This window comes from Crotalus tigris, unplaced genomic scaffold, assembly GCF_016545835.1.
Source record: "Crotalus tigris isolate CLP2741 ecotype Arizona unplaced genomic scaffold, ASM1654583v1 scf7180000020216.623372, whole genome shotgun sequence".
Lineage (NCBI taxonomy): Eukaryota > Metazoa > Chordata > Lepidosauria > Squamata > Viperidae > Crotalus > Crotalus tigris.
In genome coordinates, this window is record NW_024097909.1 from 531,996 (window position 1) to 550,898 (window position 18,903).

Consider the following 18,903-nt stretch of genomic DNA (forward strand, 5'->3'; position numbering starts at 1 on the left):
CCGGAATTTTCCTGACAGGGAGAACAATTAACCGGTGGAACAACCTGCCTCCAGAAGTTGTGGGTGCTCCATCCCTGGAGGCTTTTAAGAAGAGACTGGACAGCCATCTGTCTGGAATGGTGGGGGGGGGGAGTCTCCTGCTTATGCAAGGGGTTCCGACTCTCCCATTTTGCAGCCCCTCTGAATAAAGGACAGGGGAGAGAATGTCAGAGGCACAATAATAATAATAATAAAAAGAAGACAGCTCCATCAGCCTGGAGGGGCTGCATCATCTGACATGACAGCTCTGCTCCAGGGAGGCTGCTGGGGGGTCTCCAGAACTGGGGCGAAGCTCAAGAACCCCACGAAGCGGCCTTTGCTTTGTCCACCAATCCCCAAAGGGAAGGACCCCAGCCTGAGCGGTGGGTCGGAGCCCAACCTGCTTGATGGGGAGGCAGCGGTGGGGCGCAAGGAAAAGGAGGGTGGGGGGCGACTCAGCTGAGGTGCGTTAGGGGCTGCGGGGGGGGGAGGCTGTCCCTTCAGGGACATTTCCGTGGTGAGTTGAGCCTGGAGGGGGTCCCAGAGTGTCCGGCATCAATCGCTGGCTGAGCCCACCCTGGAACCCGCCTGAGCCACGGCTGCAAGGCCAAAGGCGGCTGGCAGCCCCCTCCCTCAAAGAAAATGGGGAAGGGGGGCGCCCGGTTCTCTGCCTGAAGGCTTGGAGGGCGGAGGAAGAGGCTACCCTGCTTTTCCAGCGCGGGGGTGGGAGTGGGGGGGGGTAAGATTCGGGTCCTCGGAGGCAGCAGGGGCCAGGAGGGGGGGGCGGCAGCCACCCTCCCGCGGAGATCTCTGCTCGAGACCCGGCAAACGCCTCGGAAGGGAGCAGAGCCGCCGCCGCCTTTCCACGACGGCTTGTCAGGAAGGGTCTGGCGGGTGCGCCGAGGAGCACCGGGCCCCGTCCCGCCTCTCTCCATCCCCGGCTCGGCCCCGGGACTGCCGGCCGGGATGGCGGGGGAGCGTCCGGGCGGAGCCGGTGGCCGACCGACGACGTCTCGGGCCTCCCTTTCGCCCACCTCTGGGACCCCGGTTGGGGGGGCCTCCCTCCGCGGGGCAAGGCGCCGGGCCCGGCCGGGAGAGGAGGGGCGGCGTCGGGAGCGCGCCTTCCCCTCCGCCCGCCCGCCCGGCCGGCGTGCTCCAGCGGTGGTGGCGGCGGCGCAGCGGGTGCTGCGGAGGCTCGGGACGGCCGGGCGGCCTACGCCGGAGTCTCGGCTGCCGTCGGAGGAGGCGGGGGAGCGGGAGCCGGAGCCCGCGGGCGGGAGGGGCGGGGGCAGGCAGCGGCGGCAGGGGGAGGCTCGCCAGCCGCCGCGCATCCCCCGAACCGCCGCCGCCGCCGCCGCTTCCCCCGCTTTCCCGCCGCATCCCAGCGCCGGAGAGGCGCAGCGGGGGGGTCCACCCAGACGCGGTGGGGGCAGTGAGCGGCGGACGGCGGGAGGGCCGGTGCCAGGAGGCGGGCAGGCAGAACCGGCGACTGCTCGGTCGCCCTCCCGGCTTGCCCCTCTTCCCCCGCCGCCCCCCTCCTCCTCCTCCTCCTCCTCCGCAGGCCGGTCGGTGATCGGCGGCGGCAGCGGCGAGAGAGCCGGCCGCGGATGAAGGCAGCGCCATGTCCTACGTCCCCTTCCGAGGTAGGGCCACCTTCCTTCCTTCTTCCTTCCTTCCTTCCTTCCTTCCTCGGCGCGCGCGCGGCTGCCGCTGTTCGGGCGGGGGCGGCCAGCGGCGTCTTCGCTTGTGCGGCGGCGGCGGGGGGGGGGGGCTCCCCGACCAGGCCCCTCCCTCGGCCGCGGGGCAGAGCCTGCCGCCCGGAAGTCGGAGGGGCGACGCTGCCCGCCCGCCCGCTGCCGCTCTGCACAGCTCCGGCGCGGGGCGGGCTGCGGCGCAGGGCTGCGGCCGGCGGCTCCTCCCGGAGGTTTGACCCGGGCCGGGGCAGGAGATGCTGCGCTCCGCCCCGGGGATTCCGGCGCGCTCGGGCCTGGCGAGGCAGGTGGGAGCCAGCTGGGAAAGGGGCCCGCCGGCCGCCTGGGGACTGCGCCCTTTCCCACGCTCGCGGCTGGGCGGCGAGGCCGCGGGAGAGAAGCATCGTGGCGCTCGGCCGGCCGCGGCCGGATGGCGGCCTCCGGATCCCGGCAGAGATGGTGCGCTCTGGACCCCGCAGCCGGTGATCGGGGCGCTCGGCCTGCCGTCGGCCGACCGTAGCGGCGGGGGGGGGCGGGGGGAGGAGGAGGAGGAGGGGGGGGCTCCGCAGCGCCAGCAGCCACCAGAGACTCGCCTGCGGGGCCGAAGGAGGCGGCCGCCGGAGGAAGGGGCGCCCGGGTGGCGGTGGCGGGGAGGGGGCTCCCGGCCGAAGACGCCGCCTCCCCGCTTCGGGGCCTTTGGTGCCAACTCTGGGAGGGGGCTGCTTCTCCGGCGGACCGGCCCCTTCCTCCCACGGGCCTCGCTTGGAGGGCGAGCGCCGCGGCCGGGAGGGGAGGGGCCGCTGTGGGGGGAAGCTGAAGGGTCCCGGTGGGGGCAGCCGAGGCCGAAGATGGGGGGGGGGCGACGCGACCGCCCCGGTCTGGCCCACCCTTTCCCGCGCCTCGTCATGGGATGTTGCGGGTTTCTTCGTACCCCAAAACGCTTCCCCCTCCCCCACGCCTTGGCTTTGCAGGGAACGGTCTGGGCGGGGGTTCCGGACCCCCCCTCCTCGCAACCACAGGCCTGCTAGCTCTCTTCGGGAAAGGGAGGGGGCGTGATGTTGCCAGGCAACCCTGCTGAAGGATGCCGGGGGGGGGGACGGCTCCGGCATGAAGTACATTCTACAAGATCGGTGGTGCTGCACTGCAGGGACCTCCCCCCCCCCGTGGTTTTATTCCCAAGGCAGCGGAGGGCTGTTCTTTCTTCCCCGTTTAGTTGTGTGGGGGGGGGGGGCGGAGAGAAACCCTCCCCTTGTCCTCAGCTGGAACAGCCGGGCTGCTGCTTTCCAGGAGGCGCAGGCAGCCGTCCAGCAGGGCAGGCGGGGTGACGGTTCTCTGCTGCACCAAGCGGCCGGAAGGAAGGAAGGAAGACAGGCAGGCAGGCAGGCAGGCAGGCCTTTCCCAGCCCCCTCCCCAGGACCAGCGGCTGTGGGGCTCTCCCTGGCTCTGGTGATCTGCATTATCCCCCCCCAGCCCCCCCTCGCCCTCGGTGGCCTGGCAGCGGCAGCAGCAACCTCTGCTCCTCCTGGCTGGGGCGCCGGTTCAGGCCTGAGCCTTACCGGGGCTGCTCTGCACACCCCCCCGGGGGTGTTTCCTGCTGGATCCCGTTAAGGAGCTGCTGCTGCGCTCCCTCCTCCCGTTGCCTGGAGGCTGCCTCCCTGCGCCTTTGCATGGCAACAGCAGAGAGAGAGAGAGAGAGAGAGAGAGAGAGAGAGAGAGAGAAGCCTGGATATGGGAGGGGGGGGATGGGACTCCAGCTTTGTGTGGGGGGGGAGACTCTTGTATTCCTTTGGGGCGTTGCTGGCTCCTGAGGCCAGGTGGGGCTTAGCAGAGGCTGTGCTGCCCCCCCCCCAACTGCCTGCCCCGGGGCTTCCAGTGTGCTGGGAAGAAGAGGAGCCAAAGGGCCACTTAGACTGCCAGAGGCCGTGGGTCCTGCTTCCCCCAATGGACCGAAGCCCCCCTCCCCACAGGGGCCCCTCCTGCCTCTGCCACGTCCACTCTCCGGGGCCAGGGCTTCTGGGGAGGCAGCTTTGCCACGAGCAGCGCTGGGCTGGCATGCTGGAGGGGGCCGGGGCCTTGTGCCCCCTCTCCAGGCCTGCTGGGATGAGGGTCCTGCCTGCCCCCGCGAGAGATGTCCGCCGGTTGTGTCCAGGGACAGCCGCACTGGAGGGGGCCTCGTCCTCAGGGGGGCTCTTGGGCAGGACATCCCAGGGCCCGTCCACGGCCCGGAGCCATTGGATTGGGGGACCCCTGCCCCCCCCCCCCCGAGAAGCTCTTCCCCTTGGGAGACTCTCCCTGTTGGGCCAGCTGACACCCAGTGCCGATGGCGGCTGGGGGGGAGGTTTTCCTCCCGGCTGGACTACAGTGCCCATCATCTGCCCCGAGCCTTTCCTGAGCCCCCAGCAGAGGGAGGCCTGGCTCTCCTCCTGCCCCCTCAGGCACCGGAGTAGATTCTGTCCTTAAGGGCCCAGGGTGGGGGTGGGGGAAGCCCCAAACTGGCCCCACAATGCCCGGCAAAGCCTCCTGCTGTGGGCCGAGCCGGCAGGGTGGGGGGCAGTTTGGGGTCCTGGGTGCCCCCTGCCCTCGATTGTTTCCTGGCAGTTTGTTTTGTTACCCAACTAGCTGCAAATGTTAGGGAAATGGCTGGGAATCTTCTTTCTTCCAGCCAAGTTCCTAGTCCTCGTGGGCTGGAGAGCTGTCCAGCACTGGGGGGGGGGAGACAGGAGTCGCACCACTCCTGGCCCTCTCAGCTGGTGGCTCACAGAGGGCTCAAATAGAAGAGGCTTCCAGCCCCTAATCCCCAGCCAGCAGGCTGATGGGAACCGGAGTAGCTTTCATGGGGGTCTCTGGATGGGAACCCTGGCTAAGCCTCTCTGCCTCGTCAGGATCCAGCCGGGGTTCTCTCTGGCCATTTCTCTCCCTCCCTCTCTCTCTCTCTCTGTGTGTGTGTGTGTGTGTGTGTGTGTGTGTGTGTCTTCCGCTCACCTGATTGACAGCTTGTACAGGGTGAGCTGCTTCTTCGTCCTGCATGTGTGGACAGAGCCGGCTCCTCTGTTGTTTGCCCTCTGCCCGTCCCATAGGAGGCCCTGGGGCAGGGGTAGGCAACCGTGGCTGGCTCAGGAATTCTGGGAGTCCAAGTCCACGCGTCCTAAAAGCGCCAAGGTTGCCTACCCCTGCCCTAGGAATACAGCTTACGACCACAACTGAACCCAAAACCTCTGTTGCTAAGTGAGGCAGTCGTTCAGTTAATTTTGCCCCATTTTACGACCTTTCCTGCCACCGTCGCTAAATGAATCACTCCAGTTAAGTTGGCAAGACCGTCGTAAAGCAAACACGGCTCCCCCCTTGTCAAAAGGTCGCCAAATGGGATCACACGTGTGACACCCACCCACCCACCCTGCCCCCCCGGGATGCTGCGACCGTCATAAACGGGATTCCGTGGCCAAGTACCCGAATTGTCACATGTCCCCTGGGGATGCTGCGACGGGAGGGTGAAAAACGGTCCCGTTGCTTTTTTCCCGGTTCCGGGCGCTAAGTGAAATGTTGTTGACAAGTCAAGGACTGTCCTTAGATGGAGGGAAAGCGACGGAGAGCCAGTTGGCTTTGCTACTGCAAATGCGCTTTCTTGGGGCTGCCCTTGAAGACAGTCCAGAAACAGCAGCTGGTCCAGAATGGGCAAGCGCTGAGGAGGCGGCTCCGGGATGTGTGTGTGTGAGAGAGAGAGAGAGAGAGAGAGAGAGACTGTTCTGGTTGTGAAGCTGCACCAGTGGATCAACTCATCTGGGCAGGCGCTGAAGAGGGGGCTCTCGTGTGTGTGTGTGTGTGTGTGTGTGTGTGTGTGTGTGTGTGTGTATGTGTGTGTGTGAGAGAGAGAAAGAGAGAGAGAGAGAGGGAGAGGGAGAGAGAGAGAGAGACCCTTGTGGTTGTGAAGCTGCACCAATGCCCAGTTGGCTTCGGTTGGATCAACTCAAGGGTCCAGTTCAAAGCCCCGGCCAACCTGGGGCCTGGTCATACAAGGGGAGAGGGAAGGAGGGCCCAGGCAGGGCCTTAATTCCTGCCCTGTGGAATGGTCTCCCTCCCCTCCCATATCTCCCCCCCCCCCCAAATTGTGCCCTTCAGGAACTGACCGAATCCTGCTTGTTTTCTTAGGACTTTTTCCTTTACTTTGTTTTTTTGTTTGTGCTGCCCCCCCCCCTTTTCTGGCCTGCTGTATTCTCCTTTGAACCAGTCGCCCTTTCAACAGTGAGCCCTGCTGAGCCGTGTTTGGGAGTGATGAATTAATTAATCCACCAATCCAGCTTAGCTAAAGAAGGCGGGGGGGGGGAGAACAGTTGGACAGCCCCTTCCCCCAAAGGGCCGGTTCTGGCCGCCACCCCTGGCAAGGCCTGGGGACCCCACGTGCCATGGGAACGAGAAGGCTGGGCCAGGACTTTGGCTAAAACACAACCGGTTTGGGTCTGGGGTTTGCCCGCATGTTAAAACCTGTTGAGTTTCTGTCTGTTTACAAAGAAGATGATGCCCCACATGAGCCGTGCCAAGCGGGGGTCCGATTTGAGCTTTGGAAGCCCTTTGGGTTACTCTGCAATCAGACCCACATCTTGTGGCAAGGAGTTCCATAGGTGGATTCTGGGCTGGTTTAATTCTTTCCGTCCCGGGTTTTTTTTGGTCACCCATCGCTCGTCTTCCCTGGAGGAGCCTGTTAGCTTCATCCCCTTTTATTAAAATGCAGGGTGTTGTTTTCCTTTCTCCCGTGTCAACATATTGCAGGGGGGAGAGAAAATAATATATAGGAAAATCGTAAGAATAACAGTAATAATAATGTAAATAATTCATTCCCCCTCCACCCAAAAAAACACGGATACATCTGTTAGGTGCAAATCATGATGGCAAGGACTGGGGGGGGGGGGAGAGAGAAATAGAAAGAGAGGAGAGAAAGAGAAAGGGAAAGAAAAGAGAAAGAAAGAAAGATGACAGACAGAGAAAGAGGAGAAAGAGAGAGAAGAGAAAGAAAGAGAAAGAGAAGAGAGAAAGAGAGAAAGAAAAAAGAAAGAAAAAGAAAGAGAAAGAGAAGGGAGAAAAAGGAGAGAAAGAAGAGAGGGGGGAGAGAAAGACGAGAGAAAGAGAGAAAGAAAAAGAGGAGAAAGAGAAGAGAGAGAGACAGGAGAGAAAGAGAAGAGAGAAGAAAGAAAGAGGAGAGAGAGAGAGAGAGAGAGAGAGAGAGAGAGAGAGAGAGAGAGAGAGAGAGAGAGAGAGACTCACTTGGCCACCCAGGGGCCGGATCCCTTTGCAGAGAGAACGGAGGGCGACGTACGGCTTGTGTCCCTGACCTGGGTTAGGAAAGTGAGGCTAGGGTCTTGTGAACCGAGGCCCTTAGCCCGTGGAAAGGAGCCCCTGCACAAATCCTGACCAAGCCAACTCTACTGCTCTCCGGACCCCTCGGCCTGGCTATCCCCCCCCCCGTCTGGCTGGTCTGCAGAGGGGATGGCAGAGGGAGAGGAGCCCTTTTGTGGGGGGGAGGGGGAGGGGGGCAGCCTCCTGTGTCTTGGCCTCCCCAGTAGATCCGGGTCTGGGAGGGGCCCAGGAGGGGCTCGCTTGTGGGTTTAGATGCCTTCCCAACCCTGCTTTCTGCAGCCCCCCGGGCGCCCCCACCTCCTCCCCCCATTTGGGGGATGCAGCGGGTGAAAAGCGACGAGCTGGCTTTTCGGGGGGGGGGGAAGGCAGAGGGTTTCTGGGTCTGGACCTCAACCAGCTCTCAGCTGGCCTTGCTCAAAAGGCAAGACCCCAGCCCCCCCCCCCCACAAACCCCGCAATTGCCCCAAAGACTCAAGTACTGCTCTGGCCCTACAGTACTGGCGATGCCCCCCCCCCAGGCAAAGGAGGTTGGCTGTGGCTGCACAGGTTGGGGGGGGCTTCTGAGGATGTGGGGCACGGAGGGCCAGGGGCTTCTGGGCGGCTATGGGGGCTCCTCCACCTGTCTCAAATCCAGAGAGATGGGAGGGTGTGGGGGGTCCTGGTCTGATCTTTGAGGGATCGCAATATCACCACCCGTGGCTGTGATTGCCCAGTGGGGAATGTCGGCCCCTTCCCAGCACTGGAGCCCATCCAGGGTTCCCCCTGCACATCTCTCTGTGCCTGCCCCCTTGTTGGAGGCCTCACCCCCCCCCCATCTTTCTGGTTGTTGGCAGCCTCTTCTTACCACTGGGGGGCAGCACAGGGCTGGCCAAGGCCTTACACAACTCTCCCCCCCCCCGCTGTCCCCCCCCCATGTAGGCAGGCAGGAGAGCGGGATGCAGGCCCCCAGGCTGTCAAAAGGCAGGTGGGGGGCAGAGTACGCTGCAGTGGCCCCCTGAGGCCTGCACAGCCCCTTCTGGTGGGGGTGGAGCCTCACTGGGCAGAGAGCCTGCCCCCCCCTCTGCTCCTGCCAATCTGCCCGGCTTTGGCTGGAGCCCCCATCCAGCCTGAAAGGGAGACCTGCCTCAGTGGCCCCCATGGAGCAAGGCGAGATTGCCAGGGGCCAAGTGGCAGCGACCACCGAACCCTTGTGGCCAGGAAAGGCAGCCGAAACCACAATCTCCCCCCCCCACACACACCCTAGCGGGGCAGAGGGATGGAACGAGGCCCACTTCTCTCAAAAACACAGGGGGGCTGAGGGGGCTCTGGCAGAGCCGGATCCCGGGCTCTTTTGTGGGGAGAGGGGCCGAGGGGGGCCTCCGGGCCGGGCTGGCTCTGCTTGACTCTGCCCTTCTGCCGCAGACGTGCGAGGAGCACCGGGGCCCCGTGCGCAGTATGTCCACTCTCCTTACGACCGTCCCTGGAACGCCCCCCGCTTCTGCATCATCTCTGGGAACCAGCTCCTGATGCTGGACGAGGAGGAGGTGAGCAGCGGGGCACGGGTGGGGTTCTCCCTCCAGCCCCCCACCCACCCCCACGGAAGACCCAGAGCAAGAGGGGAGGGGCTGGGTGCGCCGAGCGATGCCTCATACGGGGCCACCCACAGGGTTGGGATCCAGCTGAAGCCCCCAGTCCAGGAGGATGAGGAACAGCCAGGAAGACCCCCGCGTGCCCACCCCCCATTGTTTTGGCCCAGTGGCCTTCTGCAGCCTGAGCCCCCCAATCTGGGGCCTCTCCCTGGAAGCGCCCTAAATTCCTGGGTTCAAGGGGGGGGTCGAGTACTGGTCCCCCTGGGCTCCAGAAAGATTAGATTGAGGGAGGGGATTCTCAGGAGGGGCTAAGCAGGTTCCCGCATGGGGGGGGGGCAAGGTGGCTGGAGAATCATGGCTTGCAGCTTCCCACGCCAGCTAGAAAGTTGCTCAACTGCGGTTAAGTAACTGAGGCGTTTCTTTCCAAGGAGCCGGGGGGGGGGCTCTGCCCTGGGAGGCCAAGTTCGCACATTACGCTGGGCCCTTATGCTGGGTCTGGCTCAGCTGTCTTGCGGCCACCAGGATTGTGCTCGTAAACCACGATCGGACTTGGTCTGCAAGCCCAGGCCAGGCCAGGGAGATTTATTCCGTGGTTGCATGGGCCGGCCATGTGTTGGGGGGGGGGTTGCGGCGAGGGGGGAGGTCGGAGAAGAGAGGGCTCTGGGTATGTGTGTGGGGGGTGCTCTTTCTCTGCTCTCCTCCCCCCTGATCCGGCCTGCTCTTTTCTCCCCCCCCCCAAGATTCACCCCCTGCTCCTTCGAGAACGCCAGAGGGAGGCCGGGCGGAACAAGCTTCTGCGCCGGACGGTCAGCGTCCCCGTGGAAGGCCGGCCCCAAGCTGAGCACGGTAGGAGGGGGGGGCCCTGGGAGGGCTGCAAATGGTCGGTGGGGGGGAACCAGGGTTGCCACAGATCTTAGGGTGGGTTTGATGGAAACAGTGTGGTTGGCTGGGAGTCAGTTGAATGCGTGTGTGTGTGTGTGAGTGTGAGCGAGAGACTTTCCCAGTATTGAAGTGGCAGTCCTGGAGGTTATGGGAAATTTGCCCCCGCCAGATCTTTGTGGCCAGGACGCCCTTTGGCCCCCAGGATTGGCCTCCTTTCGCAAATAGGGTCCTGTGCTGGGGAGGGGACACCCCCTTCACGAAGGCCCATGATCGAAGCCCCGGCGAAGGGGAGGCCTGGGCTGGGCAGCTGCCCTCCATGGGGTGAAGTTGCCGGTCTGGGGTTGGAGCGAAATTGCCACTGGGGAAGGGCGGGGTGAGGCTGCGGGCGACCCCGTGTTTCAGCTGCCTTCCCTTCCCAGCCCCAAGAGGAAGGGGGGATGGGGACCCCCGGAGGCCTTTGGAGTGCCACAGAGGGGTCCAGCTTCTCCTTCTGCCTCTTTCAGCCCCTCACCCCCGTCTCGCGAACCTGGGGTAACCACTGTGGGAGAGAAATGATTGACAGAGAAATAAAGGGGGTGAGGGCCATCCTGCTTCCGCCAGCCCCGTGGGCCTCAATCCTCTGGGGGGCCCGTCTTCCTTCAGCCGAGGCTGACCGACCTGCCTGGTGTGGGGGGCCTTGGCCCATGGGGGGGAGTGATGGATCTGTGAAGGCAAAAGAGGGGAGCAAGGGGGGCTGCTCTTGAGCAGGTCAAAGGGCCAGGCGGGGCCGGTAACCCTGACTTTGCTACAGGCTCCTGCAAGAGCCCTGGGAGGCCGAGGCTCCCCATCAAGGCCCCCACATTGCAAAGGGTTCGGGGGAGGTCTGGGGCCGCCTGCATCTATCCCCAAGGCGGCTGCAGAGGAAGGGGTGACCGCCCCCCACTCTGAAACCGTGAAGCACAATTGCAAGCTCTCCGTACACGAGGATCCCCACTTTGGGTCCGTGGGCCCCAAAAGGGCGCGCAGGAAGGGGGCCGGGGTCAGCTGGGTAAGGACCACAACACGAGTGGAACTGGGGGAGCAACTGGGGGGACGAGGGGGGCCTCGGGGGTCCGGCACCCTCCCTCCCCCCAGCTCTGAGCAGAGGAAGAGCTGCAGAGGGACCCTCTTCCCAGCTGTCTGCTCACACTAGGGGTTGGTGACCCCCTTCCCATGTGCCGAGGGGAGGGGTCTACTTGGGGGGGGGCTCCATTTAGCAAGTGTCCGCACGGAAACCCTGCAGGGTGGGTGATGCGTAACAGCCACAAGAGGCCGGTCCCTGCTGGGAGCCTGGACCAGGGCACTGCCAGGCGGGGGGGGGGGCTCTTGGGAGGAGGGCGAGCACAGACAGCCCCCCCTCCCTGGATCCGGAGGGCCTCCAGAAGCTCCTTCTCAGCTGTTGCCTGCAACGCCCACCCCCCCCAGTCCCAGCCCATAATAGCAAGGGCCCTTGAAAGGAGCTTGACAGTTGTTGCTATAGGGACCATTTCTCTCTCTCTCTCCCTCCCTCCCTCCCTCTCTCCGGGCCTGGGGAACGGGTGGGGGGCTCTGCTGAGGCTGGTGCCCTCCGGGCCCTGCTGCGCCCCCGCCCCTCCCCATTTGCTGCTCCCCCCCCCGCCCGCTGGCTGCCCGGGAGAGGCGGCCGGGCCTTTGGGCGGCTGCCGGCCCCTCCCCCAGCCCGGCCCGGCGGCTCACCTGCCCCGGCCTCCCCTCCCCCCACCTTCCCCTCCCGATTTGGGGTTTAAAAAAAGAATTTGGTCTCCCGGAGAAGTTGGCTTAAAAGGTTTCCATGGAAACCCCAAAGAAGAGAGGAAGGCAAAGGCCGCCCGCCTGCCTGAGCGAAGGGACGCCCCCTCCCCTTGGGCGCGGGCCAGCAGCGCCCCCTGCCGGATCCGGCGAGAGCGCCCCCTCCCCCGGCCGGCCCCGCCCGTTCGGGCGCCGGTGACCCCGCATGACCCGGCCGAGGTTCAGCAGCCGCGGCCCCGGCCCCATCGCCGCCCAGGCGGGGTGGAGCCAGCCCTGGGGAGGAGAGCCGCCTTCCCTGCCCGCCAGGGTGGACGGAGCCGCTGCCGGTGCCCCGTCTGGCCGGCCGGCCTAGACGGAACAGCAGGGCCTCCTCCGGGACGGCCCCGGGATGCTTCCCCTGGAAGCTCCGCCCCCTGCGGCCCCCCCGCCGCTCCCCGCCAGCCCCCGCGCCGCCCCCGGGCTCTGCTGCGCCAGGAGATGCCGCCCCGCCCGCGCCCCGCCCGCAGGTAGACCGGCCCGCCCGGGGGCTCGCGGGGCCGGGCCGGGGGGGTGTTCCGGGCGGGGCCCTCCCACCCGTGCCCACCTCCGCCGCCCCGCGCACTCCGGGCGCTGATGACAGCCGCGCGTCGCCTAGCAACGGCTGCCATGCCGGGGGAGCGCGGGGCGGGCGGGCGCCGAGCGAGGCACGAGCGCAGCCAGCAGCGCGGGGACCGCAGCTCCGACGGCTGCAGCGCCGGGCGGGGGCCGCCGCCCTGCGGGCCGCGTGGAGCCCGAGGCTCCGGGCCCCCCGCCCGCCCGCTCCCCCCTCCCGGCATGGGCCGCGCCCCGTAGCCCCGGGCGGCGGGGGGGCCTCCCGCTCCCGGCGCCGGCAGGTAAGCGCCGCCCGTCTGCCGCGGGGCCGGGGCGGCGGCGAGGGCGAGCGCGCCGGCCTTCGGGGGCTCCGGGGCGGGGGAGGCCGCGGGCGGAGGGCTCCTGCGGGCGGGCGCGCGTGGGCAGCGCCGCGGCCGCCGCTCCGTCTTCGCGCGAGCCGGCGAGTGCGGGGGTGTCGCGGGCGTGATGCTCGGGCGCGCGCGCGGAGCTGGAGGCCGCTGCCGGCCCGGGGCGCCTTCCTTCCCTGGGGGGCGCCGCTTCCGGGGACGCCGCTGCCAGGCCCGGCCGGGCGCGGGGTCGTTGGCGGCGGTGGCGGCAGCCTCGCGGCGCCCCCCCCCCCGCTGCCCTTCCCGGCCGGCTGCCCAGGCCGCCGCCGCCCGCGATCTGCCCTCCGGCGGAGCCACCGCTAAGCTCCCGGGCCAGGGCGGCCTCGCTGCCTGACTGCCCGCCGGCGCCCCCTCCCTTCCTTCCGCGGCCGCTTCGATCCCCTCCCCCCCCGACCCCGGTGCTGCCCCCTGTCCTGCAGGGGACGATGGGCTCCGGGGTCCGGCCGGGGAAGAGTCTGGCTGAGCGCCGCTGCCGCTGATGTGCGAGCGCGCGACCGCGTCCTGCCCGCGTTCACACGTTCAGGAGTTCGGCTGGCTCGGCAGCGGCGTCCGTCGGTGTGTTGGCACGTGGGTGAACCCGGGGGTGGTCTTAGCGGCCGGATCGGGCCAAGGCAGTCACGTGGCGCCGGGGTTGCCAGGCGGGGGTCGTCTGTGTGCAGCAGCGGTGTTTGCCGAAAGGGGTCGGGGGGGGGGGAGTCTGTGCTTTGGGGCAGACTCGGTCTCGCGTGTGGTGGGGGGGGGGCCAGGCTGAGCCCCCCTCCTGTTGCTGCAGTTCAGGAGGCTGGTGTGTTTGTGTGTGTGCTTGTGTGGGTTCGTGTGTGTGTGAGAGAGCGAGCACCTTAGCTGTGCAGGTGGTCGGCCACCAGGAGGAGAAGCAGGAGGGCCAGGGGCCTGATCCAGCCCCCTCCTTGCCTGGCTCTCCTGGGGGGGCTCTTTTCAGCTGACCGGGTCTCTCAGGCACTGGTGGGCAACAGGCCTCCCTCCTTCCAGAAGGCCCTGCCCGAAGAGGGGGCAGCAGAGAGGGGCTCTGGTGGGGGGGATTCGCTCCCTCTCCTTCCCCCCACATGGCAGAGAGGGGCTGCTCTGGCCTGGGGGGAGCAGGAGGGCACAGGGCGGAGGCAGCTGCTCGCAGGGCTAGCGTGGCGTGGCGGAGCGGAGTGGCAGGCGGGCAAGACAGATGGTGCCAGAGCCGGTGGGTGGCAGTGCCTCGTGCCAGAGAGCCGGGCGGGGGGGGCACTCTGCAGATCCTGGGAGTTGGTGCTGCTGAAGGGCCACAGGGGGGGCGCTGCACATGGGGGCTAAAGGACCAAGCAAGGCGGTTTGCAGTGACTGTGCCCGCTGCAGGATGGCAGGCGGCATCCTGCCAGTCCCCTCGGGCGGCAGCTCTGCCACATGGGCTACCTGGTCCCCTTTCCCTTCCTGAGGCCCAGCGGGGTCTGGACGGGGCCACTGTTCTTGCACCCTTGTTCTTCCTGGCAGGGGGCTGCGTGGGGGTGGTTGTGGAAGGCAAGGGGGTCCCCAGGGTTGAAAGGTGGCGTTCCCCCCCCCCCCCCCGAGAAGAGCCCTTGACCCTTCGGGGAGGTTTGGTCTGACCAAGCAGCGTTGATGAGAATGGGAGGTGAATATCTACCCCCCCCCCGCCATCCTTGACTCCCCCCATCCCTGGCTGAATAGCCTTGGGAGGAAGGGAAGAGAACCTCCAATGGGGTTGGGGTCCTCCCTCTCAGCCTGGGAGGGGTTGCTTGCCTGCGCAGTGGTGGGATTCAGCCCCGGTAGCTAATTTTTTGTTGCCCGGGCCCAGAACAGACTTCCGGAAGCGGCATCCGCACAGAGAACCGGTTGTTCATCTGTTTGAATCCCATCACCGGGCCTGCTTGACCCATGGCATCCCCTCCCCCCCCCACCCCCAGAGCAGCAGCAGCAGCCTCTGGGCTTCTTGGCCAGCTGTCCCTGTGGACCACCCACTCACACGTCCTCTCCCCGGTCCTTCAGACCCCTCTTCAGCAGCTCCTCATCTGGGCTTCCAGGAAGGTGGTCCCCGGCTGTCTGGGGGGGGGGCAGGGGCGGGGGGGGAGCTGCTTGTGAGCTGCTTTGGAGCCTGGGAGGCCTTCAAATTGAAAAAATAAATTTATTTCTTGGTTAGAAGTGTTAGAAAACACACACATAATCGTGTTCTCGGCGAGCAAGTAGGAAATATCGCTCTGTTTATGGATCGCGAGGCAGACTGTTCATTACAGGCAGTGCATGATGGGGGTTCCACATGGAGGGGGTTGTTCCACGATATGGAAAAATCAGTTCACGTGAAGGAGGGGGTGGGGCTTCCTCTGAGTCAACCTGCCCATCCAGAGCCTGCTTCACGACGCGGGGGGCAAAGAGGGACTTGGTGTCCCCTGATCCTTGGCTGACGGAGCCTGCGAGTCCTGGTCACCAATTCGGGGATCCCCCAAAGGAGACCCAGGTCCCCACTTAAGCTCACTGGGACTTTCCTTACTCTTGGGGTGAGCCCGGGCTGGGACCCTTTGTTTGGGGGCCCCGGGGTGCTTGGGGCCAAGCAGAGAGGACTCGGGGTAAAGGAAAGGGGGTGCTAGTTGGGGCCCAGAGGGCCAGCCATGTGCAGGACTCATCTTCCCTGCCTTGGGGTGGCTGAGGGCAGGAGGGGACCTGGTTGTGTGGGGGTGCCTCCCCAAGTGGGCTGGGAAGAACTGGGGTGCCCCTCTGGCAGTCCCTCATCCTGGGGGTGGCGGAGTGGAGGGGGCAGGCGTGAGGAGCTGGGGAGGGCGGGGGGGTCCTGTTCCCACACACACTCCTGGGTCTTTGCTCCCCCCTGGAAGCCCTTTGGTGGGGGTGCCCAGGAGGTGGACGCTGCCCCTCTCTCCCCCCCCCTGCAGAGTACCACGCCAGCCGCTCCAGGAGGAAGAGCGTCCCTGGAGGGAAGCAGTACAGCATCAACATGGATGCCCCTCCGGCCCCTCCCTTCCGTTCCTCGGTGAGTGACAGCCCCCCCTCCCAGAAGGCCGTGGCTGCCCTCTCCCTGAGCCCCCCGCCCTTTTTTTCAGTAGGGGTAGGGATCAGAGGATCCTTCCCTTAGAGGCCATCTAGTCGAGCCCCTTGCGCTGGGAGGGGCCTGTGAAAGCAAGGGGAAGGGCCCCAAGTGCTAAGCAGACTGCCTCACTGCCCCATAACCTTCTGGAGCAGGGGTAGGCAACCTTGGCTCTTTTAGGACTCGTGGACTTCAACTCCCAGAATTCCTGAGCCAGCACAGCACATCACAGCACAGCTGGCTCAGGAATTCTGGGAGTTGAAGTCCACGAGTCCTAAAAGAGCCAAGGTTGCCTACCCCTGCCCTTGGGGGAGGGGATTCGAGCAGGGCAAGCAGTGACACCCCCCATGGGGCTGCCGGCCTGGCCTCTGCCCCCTTCCTGCCCCCATTCGCTTGCCCTGCTGGACCCAGCCCTGGCTTTGGAGGAAGGAAGTGGCCACCAGTGGGGCTGGCTGGGGGGCAGGGGGCTGGGGCAGAGGGTCCAGAAGCTGCCTGCCAGATGCTCCCACGTGTGTGAGTGATGACGTGTCAAGTGCCAGGTCTCCCCCCCTCCCAGGGAATCGGGGGTTCGGGAAGGGGAGGGTCAGCCTGGCAGCCCTCGGCTGTGCCTGTTTGGGCTCTGAGCTGGGGCCTGCCAAGGGCTGGGGGGCTGCCTCCCCCCTCCTGCCCCGTCCTAAGAAAAAGCAGTTAGGCCTGCCCTGGGAGGGTGGAGGGGGGGGGCATCTTGGATCCTGGGAAGCCGGAATGGCTGCTGGGCAAAAGTCAGCAAACTTTCCGTGGGTCTACAAGGCGGCCAAGCAGGGAAAGGAGGCCACAAGGAAAGAAAGGCAGGTTCTGGGGAAGATGGGCTGGCTACAGATCAGCTTCCCTGGACCAAGGTGGGATGCGTGGAGGACGGCCACTGAATGCTAGGTCACTTTCTGGAGGGTCCTTTGTGGCTAGTGGGGTCTCCCGACCAGGCGCCGGCCGAGGGCGCCAGTTGGGCCTGTTGGGCCTTTCAGCCGCTCCCCAACCAGAGAGTCGGTGGGAATCTCCGGGTGCTGGGCCTGATCCAGCCAAGGTCTTTCCTGGGGGGGGGGTGTTTCTGCTGGAAAAGAGGCCGAGTCCACCGAGGGCCACGTGGCCGAGCCTTTCGATGGAAACGGGCCGTTCCTGCCGGGGCTGAGCGCCTTTTCAGAGAGGGGGAGAGCTGGTGGTCGCTGCCCCTCCGTATGCCAGGGGCCACCCGGCAGGCATCCTCTGGGGCCCCCTTGGCCTCCCTCCCAGGACCCCATAAGCGCCTGGGGAGGGGTGGAGGTGGTGACCCACAGGCCCCCTGACCGCCCCCTCTCCTCCCTCCCCCGCCCACCTGGCCGCAGCAACAGGGTTTCCTCAGCCGTCGCCTGAAGAGCTCCATCAAACGCACCAAGAGCCAGCCGAAGCTGGACCGCACCAGCAGTTTCCGCCAGATGCTGCCGCGCTTCCGGAGCGCCGACCATGACAGGTGGGCCCCGGCGGCCCCTCCCCTCTGCTCAGGGAGGAGGGGCGGGGAGGGGACCTCTGCGGCTGGCCGGACCCTTCCTCGGAGCCCAGGGTGCCCTGTGGCCCTCCTGGCCCTCGGACCCCCCACTGCCTGTCCCCCCCCAAGTCCCGTCCTGGCTGCCCTGGGTAATTTTAGCACCTGCCTGCCTCCCCCCCCCAACGGCTGACGGCAGCCCCGACACGCAGGGGCTGCTTCCACTTACACTGCTGGGCTAAATATATCCCGCTGGGGGCGGCAGCTCCGAGCAGAAATGCCACAGGGAAGAGAGGGGGGGCAAGCAGCCGCACACGGACTCTGCCGGCTCCCTCTTGGAAGGGGGCTCCGGAGCTTGGCTGGCCATGAGGAGGGAAAACCCGGCCCCTGGCCCTCTGTGGAACCCCTGGGGGGCCCAGGGTCCTCTCCCTGTCATCCAGAGAACCCTCCTGCCTGGTGTCCTCCCCCGCCGGCCTCCCCCTCTTCTGGGGTCGACTCCCGGATATCCTGCAGCTGCAGAGATGCCCCTTTGGAGGTACACCCTCCCTGCCCCAAACGAGGGCTCCTATGCTTCCCCCTCCCCGGGTCCTGCCCCCCCATCGGCTGCAGCCCTCCTTCGCTGACCGAGCATGTGCTCTTCCCCCCCCAGGGCCCGCCTGATGCAGAGTTTCAAGGAGTCGCACTCGCACGAGTCCCTGCTGAGCCCCAGCAGCGCGGCCGAAGCCCTGGAGCTGAACCTGGACGAGGACTCCCTCATCAAGCCGGTCCACAGCAGCATCCTGGGCCAGGAGTTCTGCTTCGAGGTGGGGGCCAGTGCCCGGGGCCTCTGGGCGGAGGGGGGAGGCGGCGCTCTTGGGCACGTGCAGAGGGCAGCTCACTCCTGCCCCCCTTTTCTGTCCCAGGTGACCACGTCTTCGGGCACCAAGTGCTTCGCCTGCCGCTCGGCCGCCGAGCGGGACAAATGGATCGAGAACCTGCAGAGGGCGGTCAAGCCCAACAAGGTAGGAGCCACTTCCCCACCCCCACCCCTTAAGATTTGGGGTGCTGCCCCATCTGGCGCCTGAGCTCTTTCATCCGTGGTCCTGCCGAGGCAGCCTGGCTTTGGGGAAGGGCCCTCTTGGGTTTTCACTTCCCCGGGCATCCCAGCGCCACTTTTGGGGACCCTGAAGTGGGAGGGGCCGGCTCCCCTAGGAAAACTGAGCGGGGGCACCTTGGTTTTCATCTTTTGCCTATTGAGGGTAAAAACAGGCCCCCCCCGCCGCCAAATTAAGCCAGCCCAGGAGTTTTGGGGTGTGAATTTGGGCTACGGGAGGTTCAGACCCTTCTGGATTCCTCCTGAAAGTCCCCCAATCCCACTGAAGGGGGTTCCTTCCCCCTCCCTGGGGAGGCTCCTGGGTGTGACCAAGGTCGTGGGGCCAGCCGTGAGCCCTCAGGTGACCTACAATTTTCCAAGTCTCTCCCACCAGCTAAATAGAACTTCCAAAGCCAGGAGAAGTTCTCACCAGCTGTGCCCTCCTAGTCCAATGCTCCCCTGTCCAAAACAGCTGGCTTGGTGTGTGGGGCTGGGGTCTGGGCTGTGGGGAGGGACTCCCCGACCCCTTTGGAGCTCCTGGCCTGAAGGGTCCCAGCCCCGATCCCCGCCCCACTCCAGCCCACCCAGTCGAGCTCCCACCACCCTCTGCAGCCCTTCAGAGACCCTCCCCTTGAAGGTAAGGCCAGCAAGGTCCCTCGGCAGACAGAAGAAACCCCCGGGAAGAGGCCGCAGAGCAACCTGGCCGGCCTTGTGAAGGGAGGAGACTGAAGGAGCTGGCCCTGCGCAGCCCTGGAAAGAGGAGTGGGGGGCATCCCCCTCTCCCCATTTCCCGAAAGGCCACGGAGAAGGCCCGGACCCTTTCCAGGGACACAGAAAGTGAATTAGGGTCACGGGAAGCCTTTGGCTCCGATCCAAAAACACGGCCGAGGCTGGAGGCAGCTCTGTTGGCACCCAGGTCCAGCAGCCCTTTCTGGGCTGTCCAGAGTGAGGGGGGAACCAGTGCAAGTTCACTCACCTCTCCCTGCAGGCTGTTTCAGAAGGGCTAAGGCTGAATCTTCAGAAAAACTCCAGATTGGCTTCTTGAAG

General features: G+C 65.8%; 1 protein-coding gene across 11 annotated transcripts in view; it reads left to right on the forward strand.

Moving 5' to 3' along the window:
- The first annotated feature begins 1,483 nt into the window (after nt 1-1,483).
- Nucleotides 1,484-18,903, forward strand: part of SYNGAP1 (synaptic Ras GTPase activating protein 1) — a 35,736-nt gene continuing 18,316 nt past the window's right edge. For 6 of the 11 annotated variants that reach the window (XR_005559475.1, XM_039365913.1, XM_039365915.1 and 3 more), the window contains exons 1-7: nt 1,750-2,168; nt 8,460-8,581; nt 9,367-9,472; nt 15,138-15,235; nt 16,648-16,772; nt 17,434-17,587; nt 17,687-17,785. Coding sequence is in view for 10 of the 11 variants with exons in the window: in XM_039365913.1 (XP_039221847.1) it covers nt 1,967-2,168; nt 8,460-8,581; nt 9,367-9,472; nt 15,138-15,235; nt 16,648-16,772; nt 17,434-17,587; nt 17,687-17,785 (906 nt within the window). In the remaining variant the exon portion in view is untranslated. Of the gene's footprint in view, nt 1,662-1,749; nt 2,169-8,459; nt 8,582-9,366; nt 9,473-12,073; nt 12,145-15,137; nt 15,236-16,647; nt 16,773-17,433; nt 17,588-17,686; nt 17,786-18,903 lie in introns of those variants that run through there. The other 5 variants (XM_039365919.1, XM_039365920.1, XM_039365914.1 and 2 more) reach the window with 5 other exon arrangements.